The 20,673-nt window shown below is 52.2% G+C and overlaps 8 protein-coding genes across 8 annotated transcripts; 2 read left to right on the top strand and 6 right to left on the bottom strand.

Moving 5' to 3' along the window:
* Positions 1-692: 692 nt before the first annotated feature.
* Positions 693-4,334, bottom strand: ACET3X_002517 (uncharacterized protein; the record flags this gene model as incomplete). Its single annotated transcript, XM_069449269.1, has 4 exons — positions 693-1,071; positions 1,125-3,529; positions 3,582-3,953; positions 3,999-4,334. 4 exons carry the CDS (start codon positions 4,332-4,334, stop codon positions 693-695), a joined length of 3,492 nt encoding a protein of 1,163 aa, XP_069309064.1.
* Positions 4,335-4,483: 149 nt separating this feature from the next.
* Positions 4,484-6,272, bottom strand: ACET3X_002516 (uncharacterized protein; the record flags this gene model as incomplete). Its single annotated transcript, XM_069449268.1, has 5 exons — positions 4,484-4,501; positions 4,556-4,604; positions 5,586-5,832; positions 5,884-6,051; positions 6,104-6,272. 5 exons carry the CDS (start codon positions 6,270-6,272, stop codon positions 4,484-4,486), a joined length of 651 nt encoding a protein of 216 aa, XP_069309063.1.
* A 1,280-nt stretch (positions 6,273-7,552) lies between these two features.
* Positions 7,553-8,227, top strand: ACET3X_002515 (uncharacterized protein; the record flags this gene model as incomplete). Its single annotated transcript, XM_069449267.1, has 2 exons — positions 7,553-7,641; positions 8,089-8,227. The coding sequence occupies 2 exons, from the start codon at positions 7,553-7,555 to the stop codon at positions 8,225-8,227; spliced, it is 228 nt and encodes a 75-aa protein (XP_069309062.1).
* A 507-nt stretch (positions 8,228-8,734) lies between these two features.
* ACET3X_002514 (uncharacterized protein) lies at positions 8,735-9,433 on the bottom strand (the record flags this gene model as incomplete). Its single annotated transcript, XM_069449264.1, has 2 exons — positions 8,735-9,063; positions 9,133-9,433. The coding sequence occupies 2 exons, from the start codon at positions 9,431-9,433 to the stop codon at positions 8,735-8,737; spliced, it is 630 nt and encodes a 209-aa protein (XP_069309061.1).
* A 2,620-nt stretch (positions 9,434-12,053) lies between these two features.
* On the top strand, positions 12,054-14,756 carry ACET3X_002513 (uncharacterized protein). Its single transcript, XM_069449263.1, has one exon. It carries the CDS (start codon positions 13,197-13,199, stop codon positions 14,475-14,477), a length of 1,281 nt encoding a protein of 426 aa, XP_069309060.1. The 5' UTR covers positions 12,054-13,196; the 3' UTR covers positions 14,478-14,756.
* Positions 14,757-16,246: 1,490 nt separating this feature from the next.
* ACET3X_002512 (uncharacterized protein) lies at positions 16,247-17,131 on the bottom strand. The gene is made up of 3 exons (XM_069449262.1): positions 17,062-17,131; positions 16,920-17,007; positions 16,247-16,848 (listed from the first exon to the last, which is right to left on the bottom strand). The coding sequence occupies exons 1-3, from the start codon at positions 17,080-17,082 to the stop codon at positions 16,466-16,468; spliced, it is 492 nt and encodes a 163-aa protein (XP_069309059.1). The 5' UTR covers positions 17,083-17,131; the 3' UTR covers positions 16,247-16,465.
* A 366-nt stretch (positions 17,132-17,497) lies between these two features.
* ACET3X_002511 (uncharacterized protein) lies at positions 17,498-18,915 on the bottom strand. Its single transcript, XM_069449261.1, has one exon. It carries the CDS (start codon positions 18,722-18,724, stop codon positions 17,531-17,533), a length of 1,194 nt encoding a protein of 397 aa, XP_069309058.1. The 5' UTR covers positions 18,725-18,915; the 3' UTR covers positions 17,498-17,530.
* Positions 18,916-19,603: 688 nt separating this feature from the next.
* Positions 19,604-20,511, bottom strand: ACET3X_002510 (uncharacterized protein). The gene has a single exon (XM_069449260.1). It carries the CDS (start codon positions 20,351-20,353, stop codon positions 19,637-19,639), a length of 717 nt encoding a protein of 238 aa, XP_069309057.1. The 5' UTR covers positions 20,354-20,511; the 3' UTR covers positions 19,604-19,636.
* Positions 20,512-20,673: the final 162 nt, after the last annotated feature.

Here is a 20,673-nt window from a genome sequence, read left to right as displayed (position 1 = left end):
GAGGGGGCGCAAGTCAGTTCTACCTTTGTGTTTGGCGCACGCCGCGCGCCTGAAACGGCGCGTACAGAGACAAATGTTTCGAACGCTTTCAGAACGTCACGTCAAATCCGGCTATTCTAGATAGCTTCACCCAAACCCCCTGGCGAGTGCATTCTGGCTATCCTCACTGTTTCCCTCACAGCCGCTGGTGTATGCAAAAGATGCACCCGCGACGTAGCCGTTGCAACACCGATGTGAATCTCTATTCGTGCCTGCTCGCGACTGTGATGCGCAAGAGCAATCCCAATCATCCTAGCCATCAGTGCACGTTAAAAACGTGCTACACAATATAGGTTTAGGATCAACACAATACATGCCTTTTCACCAAGCTCGGAACCTGGCTGTCGCGACAGCACTAGAGCTGCCCCTAACGCAACCCTTCGTAATACGCAAGAACTAGTCAAAAGCAATAATCACGAACAAAGCAGAGCCAAGGCTTCTAAACTTATCAAGAATGAATTAATGTTGTATGATTCTGCCAGAATGACAAACCGTATTCTTGCGAATGTATGTATATGAATCCCCGTTCTGTTCCTTATTTCTCTTAACCTAGATTACCCTGAAATGTGCAATTACAAACCCAGGTATCGTCCCTCGTATCTACACCCCCAAGGACAACCTTAGTACGCCAAACCTGACTGCTCCCCGAATCTTTAACGCCTTGGTGCGGGACCAGAGCTCAGTGCTGACAAAGGTCCACCGCCGGTTACGGGCGTCTGAGCTCCTGTAACTGGTGTCGCAGGTGCGGGTGTGGGGGCACGAGATGGCACATTACTCCTGTTATGTGCCATATGCGCCTTGACAAGATGACCTGCACACAGCGCACTGTTAAGCGACAGTTCACCAGCCAATACACCAGCAGCGATGACACGAGCCAGTTGCCTGGCGTTGTCGCCAGGTGATGTTGGGTGAGCGCCCCGTACACCGAGGAGGTCCAACATGGCGGATTGGGGTTCAAGAATGGTACCACCACCAATTGTGCCAACTTCAATGGAGGGCATAGAGACGGAGATTTGGAGGTTGCCGTTGACGCTGTTCTTCGTTAGATTCTGACCTTGTTATATTTCACGAAAAGGGCGACTTACTTGTGCATGATGGTGATACAGTTGGCACTCTCAACGACCTGCGCTGGATCTTGTCCGGTAGCTAAGAAGATAGCAGCGACAATGTTCGCCGCGTGAGCGTTGAATCCACCCATAGCACCAGCCATTGCAGATCCGATAAAGTTCTTGGAAATGTTCATCTGTACCAAATCTTCAACCTCACACTTGAGGACTGACTTGACGACAGAACCGGGGATCATGGCTTCGGCAACAACACCCTTGCCACGACCGTCGATCCAGTTGATAGCGGCAGACTTCTTATCAGTGCAGTAGTTACCCGACACAGTCACTACACGCATGTCGTCGAAGCCACATTCGGTTGCCATCACGGTGAGAGCGTGCTCGACACCCTTGGAGATCATGTTCATACCCATGGCGTCACCAGTGGTGGCCCTGAAACGAACGTAGATGTTGGTACCAGCGATAGCAGACTTCATGGATTGGAGCCTGGCGAAGCGAGAAGTGGAGTTGAAGGCGTCTTTCATCGTCCTCTGACCTTCTTCCGAGTCGAGCCAATTCTTCGCAGCACCAGCACGTACAAGGCTATCGAACCCAATGCAGGGTCCGCGGGTCATACCATCGCCAGTCACAACAGTAACCGCACCGCCACCTGCGTTGATAGCCTTTGCACCTCGGGAAGTTGAAGCGACGAGTACACCCTCGGTAGTTGCCATGGGGAGGAAGTAGTTTTGGCCATCGACGAGGATAGGTCCAGCGACACCGAGAGGAAGAGGGAGGTAGCCGACAACGTTCTCACAGCATGCGCCGTGAACAAGATCGTAGTTGTAGTCCTTGTAGGGGAGCAGCGAACGTTCCAGCAGTGTTGAAGTTTCCCGTGTGGCGTGGGTGCGTGAGACAAGGCCACGACGAATCTTGACGGCACGAGTCTTGTCACCAAGTGTCTTCTCTAGAGCGTAACCAGGAATCTTTCCCCTGAGCGACATCTCGATAAGTTCCTCATCAGTCATCTTAGGTGCCTGTTTTTCCTTGATCATCAGTTCGAGAACCTCAAGAGGACGGTTTGGTTGTCTCTGCTGTTCTTCAGAGGGGCCTGCAGGTATCTCTGGTGTTCGAGTTGCGATCTGTGTAAGGGGCTGGAGGCGGCCATTCTGGTCCTCGGGGCCGGGAGTGCGGGGTGGCGTAGGCATGTACATTGAAGGCACGCGAGGGGTGCCTGGCACAGTAGGAGCTCCATCCTGGACTTCAGAGGGAGAAGGCGGCGCGAGCGGCTGGTGAGGTTCCTTGATGGTCCAGCGAGCGGCATTAAAGAGGTAGCCGTTCAAGACCACGCTCATTACAAGAGCGAGGATGATCCATTTGCTAAGGAAAGGGTCTTCCAAGCTCTTCAGTACACCGTCAACAATGTGAGTGCTGATATTGCTTCCGAAGGCAAAGTCGTTGTCGGTAATCGAAGGCTCGGCATAGTGGATAGAAGGAAACTCGAGCTCATACTTGATCGGCATAAGGATGGTGACGATAGTTGACGTGGCGGTGCTCTTGGCCTGCTCGTAGATGTAGTCCAGTCCATTTCCAGCAACCTTGAAGGGGTCGAGCGGAGGGGTGGCACCTACGCCAGAAACGTGAGAAACCTTGCTAGGAGAGAGGCCGAACCGGAGAGCAACCACATTGACGACATTGACAACGATGAATCCAGCGACCATGACAATCTTGAACTTGGGGACCGTGATCTTCTTTCCAAACACAGTTGTCGTGTGGTTGTCAACTTGCACATCACGAGCGTTGGGCCAGTCGTTGTTGCGAGCGACGTTCTCGGCGACCTTGCCATCGACACCGTCGTCCTCAAGAGCCCTGCGGAGAGCCACATGACGCTTGATGCGGTTTATCTCAAGCTTGATGGTGAGGATAGCAGTGTAGAAAGTGAGGAGCATAATGGCGTCGAAGAAAAGAATCCAAGCGCCGAGGAAGCAGAACTGTCGGAGACCGCCCTGGATTCCCGACATGGCGCCAGCAACAAGGATCAAGATCTCGAAAAAGTAGTCGCGAACAATCTCGAAACCAGTCCTCTTGATGGCGGTCTGTACGGATGACTGAATGGTCAAAGGCTCACCCCGCTTCTCCTCGGCTGCTCGTCGGCCATCCAGAGAGGCAGAGAGCACAGCCTTGGTGAGAACAATGGGCTTCTCAAATCCAATGATGACGACCAAGAAAGGAAGACCCTCGGAGAGCAAGATCAGGTTGATGGGAACGCCGAGGTAAGTTGTCACGGCGAGACCGAAGAGGAAAGCAAAGGCCGACTGCAGGAGGACTGCGGTAGCCAACCAGAAGTTGGATCCAAGTCGCCTCATGGCAAGGAAGAGAGAGACGAAGGTTAGGTGCATAGCGAGGTAGCCCAGGGCCATGATGACGATGTCGCCAGTATCGGCGTTCTGTGCTGGTCTTAGCCCAAGTTCACGTTGTTATATCCAGGGACAATAATACCTTGAGGAGATCGACAAACGACGTCCACGATTCAACGATCCAGTTGCGCACGCCGCCTGGGGCACTGCCGTTCTTGGAAGCCTTCATCATCCACTTCTTCTCTTCGCGCGTGCCCTCCTTGTCAGAGCCCTGCGACTGGGCAGCGTCCTCTGGCGCAGAAATCTCCTGCATAGCCTGGAGGAAATCGGCGGCCTGGGTGTAGGGGATGGAAAAGGCGAGCGAAGTGTCGTGCGAGAAGGTAGAGAAGGAGCTCGAGGAGCTTGGGAGGAGCTCGGCGGAGACATTGTTGGGAACGGATTGTTGTGAGGGGGCAGAGTTGATGGTGCTCGATTCGGGGAAGACGAGCGTCACCAGAGCGAGCTCCTGGGCAGTCTGTTTGTTTTAGCCAGATGTCTTGGGGCCGGCGGGGTTGCCTACCTTGTCCTTGTAGACGGCCGTCTTGGGCTCTTCAGCCTCCCACTGCCACGATGTCTCTTGTCCTACTCTGAGTGTCTTGCTGCCTGCCAGAAGGGAGTGGAAGTCGACTCGGCTGGAGACTTCTTCAATGCCACTTTCGAGGAGGCCCTTGTCGAGAACGCCCAGGTACGAGTAGCTAGCCAGGAAGGCAATGGTGACAATGGTGTGGATTGGGTGGGTGCATGCCTTCTTTGCGACGGAGAGAAGTATGGGCGAGAAGTGGCGGTCGAACCAGGTCGGACTGGTCTTCTTCAGGTCGCCCGTCGACTGCCAGCGGCTGGTGAGGTACCCGAGCATGGTGGAGCGGTCACCACTGAAATTGATTCAGTGGGAAGTGTTGCAGATGCCGTCTGGAGGGTCGCTCGCATGGGATGACGCGGAGGCGTGGCTGTGCGCAGCGTGTCGTGGGAGTGGAATTGGGAAGTGGGTACAAATCACGAGCGTGACTACAAGGAAAAAAAGACCTTCCACCATGTCAGTACAGTTGCTGGCGGATATTCCTTCTAGCGCAGGCATACCTCGCGGACCCACCGTGGTCGGTGTTGGCTGACCACACGCGGCTCGGGTCTTCAGTTATGGACCTGAGCGATACCGGAATCCCGCAATCGGCGTCACAATACACGCACTCACACACGTAAACGCGCCGCTCTCGAGAACAGTAAAGGAGGGGGAGTAGAGGCTGGTGCACAAGACACGCTCGGTGCCGACTCAAATGTGGAGGAAGGCCCCTTGCCGTCCCGCGACTTTTTTGTCAACGCTAGGCCAGACAGCACCCTCACCGCTTTGTATCCCGGCCCAGGCAGGACGTCGTCATTCGACGGCAGACGATGCGATAACAAAGGGTCCTGCAGAACGTATGCGCCTAGCCGGCTTCGACGTCTAGTCTGCTTGACCAGCTCAGCGTACTTGGGTCAAAATATCCTAGTTTTGTTGTTTCTGGCAATTCATTAGTTATGCAGCCCTAGTTTGCGCCACACGACACGCGCCACGTACGCCACAGGACAATGACGCGCCTGTCAAATTTGCTGAGGGCTGGCGCTCCAATCCGCTTTGCCCGCCGCTCCAACCGTTCCCAACAGCAACCGGGTGATCTTCAGGGGAACTGGACCAGCATCGGTGTCGCCTTGCGCCCAGGTGCACAACAAGGCTGAGAGGATTGATGTACTGTATCCCAAGTCTGGATGATATCGATAGCAGATAATGCACCTCTAATCATTGTCCGCCTGCTCCTCTAACAGGTAACCCCATGTCTATAACGCATCTGACCGGAATGATTGCAAATTGCCACCTAGAATATGCCGTCATTTGTGCATAATCTCCCGTCGGCATGCCAAAAACACCCCGTTGTCTTCCCGAATGCTCGTGCACTCAAGAGAGTGGGAGACACGAGAGAGAGAGAGAAGTCGGCACGTTTTTTATTCCCCTCTCGACTGTACTAGAGCCGAAATGCCCCGTTAGCCTTCCCTCCTTCCCTCCTAGGTAAATTTGTCAGTCATCGGGACATCGCCGTTCGTAATCTCCTTTAGGAACACAGCGTCCGGTCTGTACAACATGACGTGGAAGTGCTCTACCGCATGCACGCTCTTCAGGCTCTTCCAGTTCTTGAACCAGACCAACTCTTTGACCTTTGGGGCAAACGTCTTTTGCACGTAATCGCCGATTTGTTCCTGGGACTCTGCGGTAGAGAGCCCGGTGTCGGGGTCGTCTTCCAGTTCAAACTTGGTCCACACGACGAGGTGCACCACGTCTGCATCAATGCCATAGGGCCAGTCGTTGTATAGAATCTTGATGTCTTCTGTCCATTGGTAAACATGGATGCCCATCGCTATAACACAAATGCACATACCATCGAATTCAAACGGCTTGCCCTTTGGCTCCATGCTTCCCCACTTCAGCCGCTCATTAACAATAAAGTTCATGATGCTGCCGTATTCCCTTTCTAGCCGATGGGTAAACTGCCGATACCGCCTCAACTGACTTGGCATGCGATGAAACTTGTCGACCCGGTTGCTTTCTGCCCACGACCATCAGCGTTTCGCTTATCGCGCGTCGTGCCTCAATCTCACCTACAATGTCCCGCACTTGGTCCCATGTCAAGACCTTGTAGTCCTCGTCAGGCGTCCCGATGATTCCCCTGTCCTTCTCACTAACGTTTCTCAAAAAGTCCGGACACTCGCTCGGCCACTGATCCCTAGGGACATTGACTAGCCAGAAAGGCAACTCCTCGTGCGGCATCCTTGCTGCTGCTAATTCCGGAAATCAGTGAGCAGTCGAAAGCAAGAAACTGCGTAGTGGTACAAGATTGTGCTGGCAGGGTTTTGGGATTGCACAGCAAGGATGCCGGTGCGACAGTCTAGGGAACCCTAGCGGTGAGCCCTAGGGAATGTCGAACGACAGAAACGGCGGGTGGGACCGCACTGAAGCTTGCGCAAGGCCGTTGTCAAGGCATGTTTTGCGTATAGCGCCTTGTTTCAACGTGGCATTCCGCCTTGATGGGGAAGAGCACACGCGTGCTGACGATGATGAGCAGCAGCTCTTTTCGTCTGCATGTGTTCTGCCAAGGGTGCGATGCCGAAAACTCGAGATGCAGGTTGCTGCAACCAACACAGCTGCAGTGTACTTGTTCAGCTTCAGAGCCGCACTGCACGGAGATCAAGTAGCCTCATGGCCTTACCAATCACACGTGGATCCCTCGTCTCAAGTACCTTCTCTCTAATTTCCCGCGCCCTACCGCCATCGGCGCCATGTGTCCAGCATGATGGCCAGCAGGGATCCAAACAGCCTCGAAGCCTCCCATTGGCCAGCTCAAAACCAACCAGAACCACCACTGTGGTTGCCCCCCTTCTCACGACAATATCGACATCCTGCTTTGGCACTTGGACGTCGAGTCTAGGCAGATGGTGTTACATCGGACGGGTCCAAGACCCATTGCCTTTTGTTTTAGGGGCCTGTATAGGCGAGAAATGTTAAGTATGGTAGTTTCCTCTTTTCATTCACGACTACTTCCATTCACGACTGCGCCTTGAAGTGCTGCACCTGTGCAAACGACCGCTTCATCCTACCATCGTCGCCCCTTTCTCTACTACGTCATTTCAGCTTCACTCGATTCGCAAAACCATCGTCGATCACTACCCCGACTTAAGGTTTACGTCGTGTCAGTCGTGTCATTCCTTACACGCGGCGGTTTCCTGGCTCACTTGGCCTTTTCCAATTTACATACCCACACCAAATCTCGCCTGTTGCTGTGCGACACAGCTATATCCGTCGTCGTACCCTCGTGTCACTGGACGATTCTGCACATGACAATACAAACGACTGCGTCCACTCTCACTCAACAATTCTCGTCACCACAACCTCCTTGCAACCCGAGTCCACCTTTCCGCGACTTGAAGTCACCACTGTCTCCATCCACGTACACGCTCAACGCAGAACAGCGTTAGCAGCTCGTCATCACCTGCGTACCGTCGCTACCTCAACACGATCTCCTCCCAACACCACTCATAACATTGCCTAATATGGTGCGCGATCCTCTATTCTGGAAACGCTTCAGCGTGGCGGTACACCAAGACGAACTTGAAAAGACAAACCAGGACCCAAAGCAACCGTACGTCCAAAGTTCTCTGTCTTCCCCCTCACACTCGCCCCTCGGATCCCCCACTTCCCAATCGCCCCTAAGCCCTGATCTCCCGCCCATGGTCCAACTCTCTTCCATACGGTCGTCCTTTGCTTCATCGCCTCTGTCCCCATTGTCGGGAGAAGTCCCTGCGAGCCCGATACCGCGGGAGCAGAAACGACGCTCTCGGTCCAAATTGCAAAAGACAAATTCTACCAAACAACTACTGCGACCGGTGGTCTCTGTCCAAGAGCATCCCTCAAACAGAGACGAGGACGACCTTGCCCCGCCACAACGACCACTTTCCCCCCTCCCCACAACACCGTCACGTTCCTTCTTCCGCACCCCCAACTTCTCTACTCTTTCCCTCAGCCTCTCTGGCCGTCCGCAATCACGCTTCAACTTCGTGACGACCATCACGGCTGACGCCTCACATAGAGATTCATGGCTCGCCAAGCAGCAGCGCAAAGCCAAGCATCGGACATGGATTTGCTGGTGTTTCTGGACAATCTTTCTGCTGCTCATCGCAAGCATTGTAGTCACTGTGCTGGTCTTGAAGGCGCACAAGATCATCTGAGCGAACCGCGTGAGAAAGATGAAGATGTATGGGATGGAGGCATATATGGGTGTTTTAGACACGTTTGTGTATAGGCGGCGTCTAATGTCTTTTCAACGGGAGGCGGGATGGTGTGTGTGAATACCGACCTGCATCAGCGATGCATGGATTCCTCCTTTTCTTTTGTTTATATTCTAGATGATACCAGGTCTTACATGACCACAATGCAATATCTGCTTCTTTCCTTGACAAAATCACATCATCGTTGCGCAACTCACGAGATTTGTCTGGGCACAATAACAGACTGGAACGAACTGACATGATTCTTTTTTGCGTAAACTAGTCCAGCCTATTATCCGCACTTCACTGTTTTACCAAAACTAACTTAGAAATGCCAATCTGCAGCGCCATGCCCGCTACGGATATCGAGGTATCAACCAACATGTCCCAAACTGCGCGAGCATGTATAACACCAAAACGCCCTTCGTATTCAGCCCTTGTCTTCACATTTCCCGTTCCATCTCCACTCTAGAACCTGTTCTTCGTCGCAGGCGGTGTAGGACTCCTCGACATGCTCCTCGCGTCCCTGCCACGCTCCTTGAGCCACTTGCGCGTGCACATGTCCAGCTCTCTGTCCAGCTCAGGCGACGGTTCCTTGCGATGAATAAAGTTACAGAAGCCGCCGCGGACGCAGCCCTCGCCACTGTTAAGACGACAGCAGGCTTCGCGGAAATCGGTCACGGGCGAGAGTTCGCAGTAGATGGGGCGGCCGGCATACCAGCGCGAGTTGAGGGCGTCGCAGGCTTTTTGCGCGTCTTCTTCGTACTTGAATCGGACGTAGACGTTGCCAATGAGATCTGTTGAAGATGTTACGTTAGCAGATTGTTCTACACCAGAGCACAGGAGGAAGGGGAGGGGAATCGTACGGTCATTGTTGTTGTCGCAAACAACCAACTCTTCAACAAGCCCATACTGGCACAGCTCGCACCAGATGTCCTCGTAAAAGGCATCAAAGTGCATCTGCATCTGCTGCGGGTTCATCTTGTTCTTGGGGTCGTAGGCCGGGTTCTGGTAGAGGTTGGGCAGCAGAATAGTCTGCGAGTACGAAGGCTTGACGTGTTTCCTGGAGCAGCGGTCGCCGTGGCGGCAGGCGCCAATCTTGTAGTAGAAGGAGCAGTTGACCTTGTCCTGCTCGGTACCGAAGATGGAGGCGAGGTAGTTGGCCATGATCGCGGTTGTTCAAGAAAGTGTTTGGGAGTATCGATGTGAGTGCGCTTCGATTGTGTGGACGACAAACGGTGATGGCGTGGTGAGGTTGTCGCGTGCGGGCTGGAAAAGTCGCGATGCGCGAAGCTCTCTGCTAGGCAGATTGTCGCGGAGGCTAGTGCACGTGGTCGGCTGACAAAGCTAGACAAATGCCAAGGAATCCTCGAGAAGCGCCACCTTCGCGCACTTTCTTCATCATCATCTCTCTCCAACCTAGAATGATGTTGCGTATCGTGTGGCAACATCTAAAGTTTCCAGTCTACTTGGCCACTCGCAGTGGCGTCGTACACCATGGTTACTTGCCAGAGTACTACCACTAACTGTTTGCAATTTGTTCCCCCAACACCCACCTCGAATGTACCTAGGTACCAGTAACTGCCGCTGGCATTCGAGATCTTGGCGCGATTCCAAATCATACCACTACCATCTCCAGGCTCTTTTGACGCACTCCACGACTGACCGGAACAGTGTCCCGTTGAACAACCGCACTGGGCGCTGGGACAACGAGTTGATAGGTATCAAGAATGAATATCTTGGTGAGAACAATATCCTAAAGGATCTATTATTTCGTGGAAACATTGCCATCATGATTAGAGTTTGCGAAGCGCTTTACCGGATAAGCGATGTAACCTATGCCCGTACGACTGAAAAATATAACGGAGGTTGTATTAAGTCCCTATCTCTGAAAGGCTTCTCGTGGTAATTTAGTGTCTTCTGGCGGGATCTCGTATGAAAGACACGCGCGATAGCTGATGCGATACTCAATACGATCGTAATTACTCGCACATGGATGGTAGGCAAAATGACGTTGCTAATCGGCTCCACATATGTTGGCAACACTTGTCACAGTTAACAACGAAACGGATATCAGTTTGGGACCAACAAGTGATGTCCGCATACCAGGCCGGTACGACTCAAGGCTCTCAAACAGCGTATGCTACACTTGCGTAACAATCAAGAACGTCTCTTCATATCACGACTCCTCATCCTCTGGCACGTCGCATGGACATATCCCCCGCCTCTGACACCACGCTCTCTCTGCATCACTCGTCCTTTCCGAGCATTTCTCGCATATCTCCTTCCAATGAAGTTCTACTCCAACAATTACTGGCGGATGGTGGTAGGTTGGTCCTATACAAGTAACCTGATAAGTGTAGCTGTGGCAGCCGCAGGCCCAAGAGTTCGTGACTGCGGTGCATATACAGTTTGCTGGTCTGGGACTGGGTAGTGGCATATTAGGAAGGAGGCGATATTTAATTTCCTGGAAACTGTTGTGTATGTGAGTAGTGGGAGAAAGTTGTTAGAGGAGGTGCGCACACTGCTATGCTGTGAATGAGCCTGTAAGAACAGTGGAGAAGATTCAAGTTTAGTCGAATCATTGCGCGAAAAGAGTCTCAATATTGTATTCAATGCTTGAATTTGTGATAGTCAGTGATGGTGGTGTTGCAGAATGCCTGATGCTAACACTGCTGGCTTCGCAGCTTTCATGATCTTCCACACGAACAATGTTGTTAATCATGCGCGCTGTGCATGTCATACATTCCTTCATATATTCACCAACACATATCGTAATCTCCATACATGTCAAAGAAGCGTATACCAAGCTCCACCACTTTCACAACACTGTCACTGCATTGTCTGTCTTTCGATGGCGACTACTGCGGATGAGCGAAGCCGTGTTCATGGTTTGGTGTCTCACAAGAAATCAATTTGTGTCAACCGGACGGAAATATCGACCCCGGAAGGCGCGTGTGTCACCAAATACCTAGTTATTCGCGGTCAAGTTGATGGATGAGCATTTGCGTGGACAAGACCGGTTGAGATATATATGATATCGACGTCAATCACGAGAAATCAGTTGATAACCGCATCTTTCTGCCAGCGTGTCAATGTGGTAAACGCGTCAATAGAGTACTCCGGTTGAGACTTTATCAGTCAACGCATGTTTGATCAAGGGTCTCCAAGATGCAAGGACTTTGAGGAGATGGATCCCGGGAAGGTGCCTGATTGTCTCCTACATAGCCAAGCGCTTGGAGTTTGAGCAGTCACAGCGAGAGAAAGATTGCTATGGTCGTCCGACGTGGTTAGCCTCGGGTTTGGTTCCTGTAATCTGCGAGCCGTTTTGACAGGTGGGGATGCTGGCCAGGCTCCTGTTTGTGCCGTTTGCTGTGCCTCAGGGCTGTTCCGCGCCCCGCACTTTTACCTTGTCGATGAAACACGAGTAATCGATAGGAAACGTGTTTGTATGGGTGAAAAGGTGCCTCAGGAAAATATCTCATCTTGTTGTCATCTATCTTCCCACACGCCGAGAGAGCCATGAAAAGAAAAGATGCATGATGTTGGGCAGATGTCTGGAATCTCGCTTGTCAAATATAGAGACTGGATGGGCGTCAATCTAGTCGTGTGGAAAAGACTAGCTGGGAGGTATCGTGAAATAGAATGATGCGCTCCAATCGGATGATATCTCTGCTGGCTAGTATGAAGCCTAGCGCAGCGGGCAACAACCAATCGACGCTCGCTGGTGCTCTGACCTGAAACGAAGCGGAGCCTCCTACCAAACTTCTTTCACCCCACCCCATCGCTTGCGGGTTCACCTTCCTTCTCGAAGCGCTGCAACGGCGCACATTCACCTATCGTCAGGTGGCTCCGACATCACTCTCTAGCACACTTCGGATGCTTTTCTCGTTGTCCCTGTCAACTCCACGTGGGTCGTCACGCGTCACGCGTCTTCGGTGGGTGCATGATGCGAAAGCGCCTCTAAACAGCACAGCGGCAGGCTGTTGTTGTTTCCCAGCACTTCTCCACAACTTGACAGCGAGATCGCATAACGATCTAGATCATGCCTAGCTTCCGTCGTCGTGTTGTAGATCAACGGCACACGGTCCTCTGACACTCTACCGCCCCTCTGCATGTCTGAGAACAGCCTAGCGCAGCCTTGCGATGCGACTTGCTTTACCAACTACCGAGTACCAGAGGCCGATCTTCGCGCCGGAGAGTACGGGAGGCTGCAGCATGTGCGCGCTACGCCGCAGCCATGCTGCGGGACGGGAAAGCCATAGCTGGCGGCTACAGTGTCGGCCAGCGTTGAAACACTCATCCTACACCCATACAATTCAGGCTCACAAGCTTGAATGCGGCGCCGCGTGGAGTGGCGCTGCGTTTCGACACATCGTGTGTCTCCTTCTCTATTGGCTCCCGTCACTTCTTCTCTTCTAGGCCGGAGATTTTACAACGTTCAACGGCGTCTGTCTCACTACCATCGACAGCCTGAATAAAGGACCATGGCCGCGTGAGCTTTGCATTTTGTGATCACACCTGGCTTGTGTGCGTCTTGACTTCCCTCTTCCATTCTCATTCCCTTATTTTCTTGTGGTTGTACGTTGTGTTAGGGTGCTATTACCAAAACGGTCATACACCTTTGCTGAACAATAGCTTTGTTGCTATTCTTCCGGTGAACACGAGCCGACTGCCTGTCGCTCTACACTGTACTCTCATTCACAGCGTGTTGGCTGAGCCAGCCCTTTCACAATTACATTAGTCAATAGTGTTCTTCACTTTGACAATACTTCATCAGCAAGCCACGACAATTTTGCGACTACACTACCACACTACGAGATTCCCAACCTTACGAGTACTTCACAACTTCACATATCGACCGTGTTTTGCAGGCCAAAACCACGACATTTCCGAATCCCGCGTTTACGAACGAAAATCTTTACACAATATGCCGACCATTCTCACATTAATAATTGCGGCGATGACCGCAGCCCCCGTTGCGATGGGCCACACTTGGATTGAACAGCTGCGCAACATCAACGACAATGGCGAATACGTTGGGGAATATGGATATCCGCGAGGCATGGTCGCGAAAACCGACCCGGGATACAGCGGCACTTCGATGAACTACGAGATTCCGGGCGCCATGACACCAGGCAACGTCTTCATTACAAACAGTACACTACTATGTCACGACCAGCAACGTAAGCAAGAGCAGTCTCAGGACAAGTATCCTCGCCTCAAGGCCGCACCCGGTGGTTTCATAGCCATGCGATATTCAGAGAACGGCCACGTCTCTCTACCGGGCAACCAGCTTGGAAAACCCGAGAAGGGCGGCACCGTCTTCGTATACGGTACCACATCACCGAAGGAGGACGAGCATCTAGCGACGGTCTTGAGCTGGACTCAAGATGGCCAGGGAGGGGACAAGCGCGGCAAGCTACTCACCATGAACGATTTCGACGATGGCCGTTGCTACGAAACAAACAGCTCACCTATCTCCACCGAGCGCCGAAAGTCCGACCCGAATTTCGCAATGGGACAAGTTGTCGAAGGAGCACCAGGCAACTATCCTCTTTCCTGCGAAACGGACGTTCAGCTTCCTGATGACACCGAAGTGGGTAAGCCATACACCATCTACTGGGTCTGGCAATGGAACACAGCTCCTGGTAACGCTGACCCAAGTTATCCGAACGGAAAAGACGAATACTATACCACATGCATCGACATCGATGTCGCATCCAAAGACGTCGCCATGGCTGAGGCTGCAGAGCCGAAATTCAATCTTGGACCTCAACAAGATGCCATGACCGTTGCTGTAGCGGACTTTGCGTCACGCAAAGCTCTCATGACAGATGTTGTGCAAGGCGAAGTCGGTCCCATCTTTTCTGGCGGATCACCTGCTGTTTCGCCCTCCGCTACAGACGCGGCGCCCTCACCGACCGGTGGCGCTCCAGTTGTCAGCAGTATTGTTCCCTCTATCAGCAGTGGAGCTCCTTTCCTTAACTCCACTTTGTCAGCCCCCACCAACATCCCGACTCTCAGTGGGCGTCCTGGGGCAGCTCCCACATCATCGACAAATCCAAACTCTGTCATCATCACTGTCACTGATACCGTCCTGGTCACTGTTACAGCGTCAGCTCCAACTCAACCTGCTGCCTCTGCGATTACTCCTCGTGCAGTGCACAGCATCTACCACAAAAATGGTGCCAAGTTTAGGGGTTTGTAAAGGGTGCAGTCATGGGTATGAAACTGGTTTCTTTCCTGCATGCGTACTGCGCTTTTTGGTGGCAGGCCACTTGCGCAGAGAAACAGACAGAAATGATAACGATGACGACGATTGCATGGTTATGGGGGCTGGGAAGTTGATTTTTGTTTGCATTTTAGCGTTCCGGGATTGGAAATGGGCGATACCCCTTGCATAACATATATTGGGCGTTCTGGTTTATTAGCGTTTCAAAAAGTCTTATACCCAAGTGGATGGATTGGCAGGCGCTCATCATTCAAAACATTGATCGCAGAATTTCGGCTCGTGCTTACTTTAATTCTGATTATGGCACTTCTGATCGCAAGGTCTTTTGCTGGTCGAGCTGACAAAGCTAAGCCGGACTTTCTTAACGTGTGCCTCTTGCCATTTTAATCTCTGCACGGTTGGAATAGAATACCTACCACCTCAATTGAGACAACGGCCGACTTACGTGGTCTTCGGCTCACTTCGATAGGTTTCTGTCTCCTTGCCTGATGGAGGGCCTGTAGTTCCACCTCCAGGGTCGATCTCTGTGTGACCGGGGAATTATCCATATCGACCCTTGTGGCAAGCTACAGGTTTGGATGACGCATACGGCGTTGATTGTGACAGAAAATCTGGCAGACTTTTCTCTTTGGGTCACGGCCCGGATGTTACAGTCGCTTTTTGCGACACTCGTTGGCCTCAGCACAGCAAACACGATCGTCGTTTGTACCACGCCCAAAGCCCTAGACTAGCGGGATCATGGCACGAAAGCCTTGTGGTGACTTTGCGTGCCACCAGACGTTCGCGTACTTGTATTCCGGGAACTGGGTATACTATGTAGGGCTGAGCAAATTATCACCGGGAGCTTTATCCCATGGCGTGCTACGGCTTGGATCCGATTTGTCCTCAGGACTCTCGCATATCATCTTTGCATACCGGACTGTTCGAGCCCTCTGCCATGTGTCTTCGCGTTACGAGACCCGTTTGAGCTAGTGCTCATAGCTTCATGACAAGGATCTCTGTATGCCGCGAACAGTATCTTGCATCCGCCGAAATCACACATCGCTCAGAACGTATACTAACTATTCAGTGGCGGAAGCAAAGAGATCTCATGCCACAGCTACATGCTGTATGTACAATTCAAGGCTCACGTCAAAATCCACTACCCGCCCTCCCCGCGCCCAACGGTTGGATGATTTCAGAATGTGTTCGACAATCGCAACACTGAAGGATATAAGATCAGTGATAATGTGAGACCGTCAAGACCTTCTAGAAGTAGATAGGAGTTCCATACACAATTAACTGACTCATCCACAACGCATCCAGCTGAGCTCATAGTAACTCCTTTTGCTTCACAGTCCAAAACCTCGTACCAAAGCGATGTGTCGAGACGTTCATCGTCATTGGGAACTTTGCAATCACCGAGAGTACATACAGGCCCCGCCGTGTCAGCACTTCCGTACTAGTCTGGACCGGATCAACGACCCACGATACTTCAATCAACCCGGCATCCCTTACCGTCAGTCCCGAAGATGCCAAGAGCAGAATTACTATGACTTTCGCCGGAATGCCTATTGCACGCCGTGCACAATGACTCGTCAAGGCTGGAATTTCCTCGGATACCCAATGGGATTCGGTGGATTTCCCAGGTACACATGACGGATTATGAGACAGAAGGGCAAGAGATGGTACATGATCTTTGAGCTGTTCTTTGGAACAACCAAGTTAACTTCACGATAGATCGAGTGGCAACTTGTGTGAGCGAGCCGACGGTCAATGAATTCTCTTCCTCGTTTGGTCCATGTATTGTCACCCGAATAATTCTAATACGATACATGCCATAGCAGTTCTGACGCACGCTGCGTAGACTCCAATCCTCTATCCTTCCCTAGCAGTGCTCATGATTCCACTCCAATGGCACGCTTGGTATTGCCCCGACCAGAACTTTCTTGATGAACCCAAACAAGTAGCCGCTAATCACGCAGCTATTTGACCTTCTTAGTGACCTCCTCGACCGGTGTATTTCCCGCATTCGACTGCAGCATCGCCAAGGTAAAGAGTCCCGTCAGCGTCAGCCACACATTGCCCCACACACCAATGCTCATACTGGTGTTGTAATGACTGGGCAGCTTGTAGTGTTGGTACGCGCCGATGCCAGTTGTGATGTGGTGAAAAATTGTCGCAGCCACAACTGCCTTCGCATACGGAATCGACGTAAGCTTCGTTGCAGGTGCTGAGCTAAAGGGCACGGCGTTCGTGAAGGATACTAGGATCAACGCAAGGGTGACGAGACACCATCCGTCGTTGCGCACGTTGTACGCTTCGAGGTCGTTCGGCGCAAGGTTCAGTTGTGAAGGAGGTCGGAACCCTGGGTCATATCAGTTTCAGAGCTCTAATTCAGATGGTCTGAGGATGAAAGAAGAGGGCCTGGGGACGTACAGCCGATGACCATGATAGGGTCGTACACGCGGCACAAGCCGCGCAGGCCGTACCAGAATGCGGTACCGTATGCGTATGCATGGAAGACCTATCGGAAGTCAGTCAATTGTCTACCTTGTGCAACCGCGAGAGAGACACTTACAGCTGAGTTTACAGAAGGCATAATGTATCGCGACGCAGCTAACAATCACTTGATGAACAGTAACGCAACAATGCAGAGATGAGATGAATTGGGCCTCACACGAGCTTATCTTAAATGATGTTTGTTGACGTTCCTGGCACCCGCGACGTCATTATGAGAGCGTCAATAGCTCCATTGGTGTTGAGGGGCTGCAGCCACCCGTAGCTCCCCAGCGTAGTCGGAACACCGATCCGCGCAGCGGACCGCATCGAGATGAGATCGCGAACGATCCGGCTGCAGACGATGACGCTAGATAGCAGGGGTTCATTCCTATAAGCGTAGGGGTGTTTCTGGGATGGCGACGATGTGCGAGACTCAGCAAGATCGCGGAGAACAGCCTTTGGGGGCCACGTCGAAAAAGCAAGCAAACCTTGGAACAGCTGGGATGCCACTGATCAAATTCTTCTATAATGTTTTTCGGCGAATGCAATTACCACGATATCCTGCCAGCGAGGCTCCTCTTAGTTCTCCTCCCCTTTCCTAGCCCGATAACACCATCTGCACCACCTAATCCCTGCATTCTCAAACTCGCGTCGACAACTTCCAAGGCATTGAGGCTGTCGATGGGTCCCAAGTCTGTCCTCTCTCCATCCTGAACTGCAATGACGGCCGGATTAATAATCTTCTCAACATCCTCCTTGACCTCCGGTAGGATTTCTGCTGTAGCGCCCAACCAGCGTGCCAGCAGACCCTTGAAAGAAACCTGATCCGTGTTGCAACCACCATCATCTATATCTTTGCCTTCGCACTTTGATTCAAACAGAGCGCCAGTATCCGGCGAAGTAAAAGTCCGCTTCGCAGAAGCAATGAAACCGCGGGTCCGATTGACCCATTTCTCATCTCTAGTATGAACTGCCATGACAGCAGAACCATAAAGATAAACTCCAACATTGTAACTCCACTGGTCGTGGTTCAGATCCGAACATCCGTTCTCCTCATCTGTCCCATCGTAGACATTGAAATCCTTGTCCACGAGTCCGACTTTTGTGCTCCAAGCGTACGTCTTCTCCGCCCAGGTCAAACTCTTGGTGTCATTTGTGTGATGGGCGAGGCGGGCGGCGAGCTGGAAGAATAATCCGTTTGTAATGGCGTTCTTGTAGTGCCATCCGTTGTTTCCGTCTTCGTAGTCAATCTTCCAGCGTAGTCCGCCCCCGCAGGTGTTTTCGCCGTCTTCGTAACGCTGTCTTTGCTCGTTGAAGACGTTTCTTGCTAGATCGACCCAAGCTATACCTCCTAGTTGCGGTACCTTGTTCTCGGCGGCTGTCATGGCAGCGAGCGCCCACCATGCCTGATCATCGTTGCCGGTGGCATCGATGGTCATGAAGTCGTTTGTTGCTGTCGCTTGAGTCACGATCGTATTCTTTAGCATCTCCTCATACTGCCAATCTCCTGTTGTCGGACCATAAGTGAGCAGCGCTTCGACCGTGATTCCGGATTGCCACCACCAGTACGGTTGGGGTAGTAGTGCTAGGCCTTGATCCGGGAAGGAAGACTTGAGCGACGTAACGAGGGTGCTTGAGGTAGTCAGGAGGGCGGCTGGTGGTGGTGGAGATGGCGGCGGGGCTTGTTCTGCAGCAGTTTGGATGATGAGGGATATTGCGTTGGCGAAGTAGGTTGGTATCATGTTTAAGAATTATGAAGTGTACGAAGAGCTTGCGTTTGGCGTGTCGTTGATTCGAAATGTGGGCTAATCAAAGCAAAAGAATGTAATGAACTTGTAATGAACGTGTATGGTTCGCTGAACCTAGAAAGATAGCAATGAACGAGAGACTGCGCAAACTGCGACGGTAGAGAAGGACGAAAAAAATGGAGAAGGAGACGAAAGGCGCAGCTTACGCGTAAAAGACGAAAGCTGTAGATAGCCATCGTACATAACTTACACAGCCTACAACGCATAACGTCGTTTCAACCCAGCATACTCGGCACCCACGCCGTGCACATTCCAAGATTAGCCAGGTGGCTAATTATCTTGGCCTCTCCACCATAAATATAGATTTCCCATGTCATCGCCTTGTGCGCGATGTCGACAAGAAAACTTCGTTGGGTGAGCCTGCCAACGGCTGCAAAACTCTCCTGATCGACGGCTGGGGTACCCGGTCTAGAACCAATTTGCCTGATTATCTGAAACACAATGCCACCACGCTGCAGTGTGTGATTCGTCGGGTGTTGAGAACACTGGAGCAGCCGAGAAGTCGCGGTGCGTGTGCTGGCAGGGATCGGCAAGAACGGTTCATGCTGCGATAGCGGTCGTTGGGACAGTCGATGGGTATGTGCATTGAGGGCGATAGCGATTGTACTGACTTGCGCGAGCGTTTGGTGAATACTGCGTTCGCTATCCAACCATCGTCAGGCTGGCGCATTCGTCGCACGCGCGCAATGGTTGGCTGCTGAGAGACCGAAGACGTATGTGTCACGTCCGTGGAATGTTTGCGATGCAACTCCACGCTGCCTATAGCTGGAAATGAGTGGTTGCTGAAGTTAATACATTATACATTCCCTTGTCCTTGTGCTTCTACATGGCCATAGATCAGTACGTCTACATCTTGGCCGTTGGTTCAAGCTTGTCCAACACAAAACTGCCCCATCCTTCGGCATAGACGGTACCCTCTCCGTCTTCGATCCATGCTACTGATTCTATCCACCTCCCCACCTCTCTGCTTATCCTCGCTCTGGCCTTCAGTATGCAAGGCGTTCCAATCGCCTTCTTGTATTTGACCCTCAACTCGGAGGTCGCATGGCTACTTTGGTAGTAGTGCATCAACAGCGCGCCCATGGTCTGATCCAGCAAGGATGCAGTGAAGCCGCCGTGAAGACGTCCGACAGCACCATCAAGATAACGACCCACAGAGACCAAGACGATGTTCTCGGGTGCTTGCGGGTCTTCAAGGTCATGCTGTACGTCCTCCTTGGCCGTCTGTCTGGCTAACTCCTTCTCGTAGTCGCTCGGCGCAAAGGTCCCTAATTTTGGTGGTTCGCCTGTGAGCATGCTACTCCTATCTACTGCCCTTCTCTGCCCTTTGCCAGGTTTGTACAAGTTGAGGAAGGCGCGAACGGCATCGTTTGTGAAGAGGGTCCGGGTGAAGAGGCTGTTCCATTTGTCTCCTTCGCCGAACATGTGGCGTTGGTGGACGCGCGTTACCAAAGGGTCGAAGATGAGGTCGTTGCACCATTTGTGTGCGGTAAAGTCTTCTGGGTGCTCGATTTTTGGGTCGGACATCGTGGGCAGCGAAGCGTGTGGATAGACGACTGTCATGCGACGGACAGCCCGCAATGATTCGAATCCGATCTCGAAGACGACAGGGGACGACGCGACATGATTACCGACATGATTACCGACATGTCAGAGGCCATACTAGAAGCTGTGGTAGTGTTGGTATTCACCGGCTCAACTCCTCAGTTGCGAAACGGAGGTGCGCAAGTTCCGAGGTTACGAGCTGTCGAATCGACAACTATAGTTTAGCGCGCCACTTATCCGCAGCCGAACTAACGCGGAGACACGATAAGGCTCCTACGCCGGGGTACATTTGCCCATAGATACTAACTAGCTCACGCAATGTCGCATGTCAAGGTAAT

Source organism: Alternaria dauci, chromosome 2 (genome assembly GCF_042100115.1).
Source record: "Alternaria dauci strain A2016 chromosome 2, whole genome shotgun sequence".
Classification (NCBI taxonomy): domain Eukaryota; kingdom Fungi; phylum Ascomycota; class Dothideomycetes; order Pleosporales; family Pleosporaceae; genus Alternaria; species Alternaria dauci.
The sequence above is the reverse complement of the archived record's forward strand: the minus strand, read 5'-3'. Positions and strand labels throughout refer to the sequence as shown.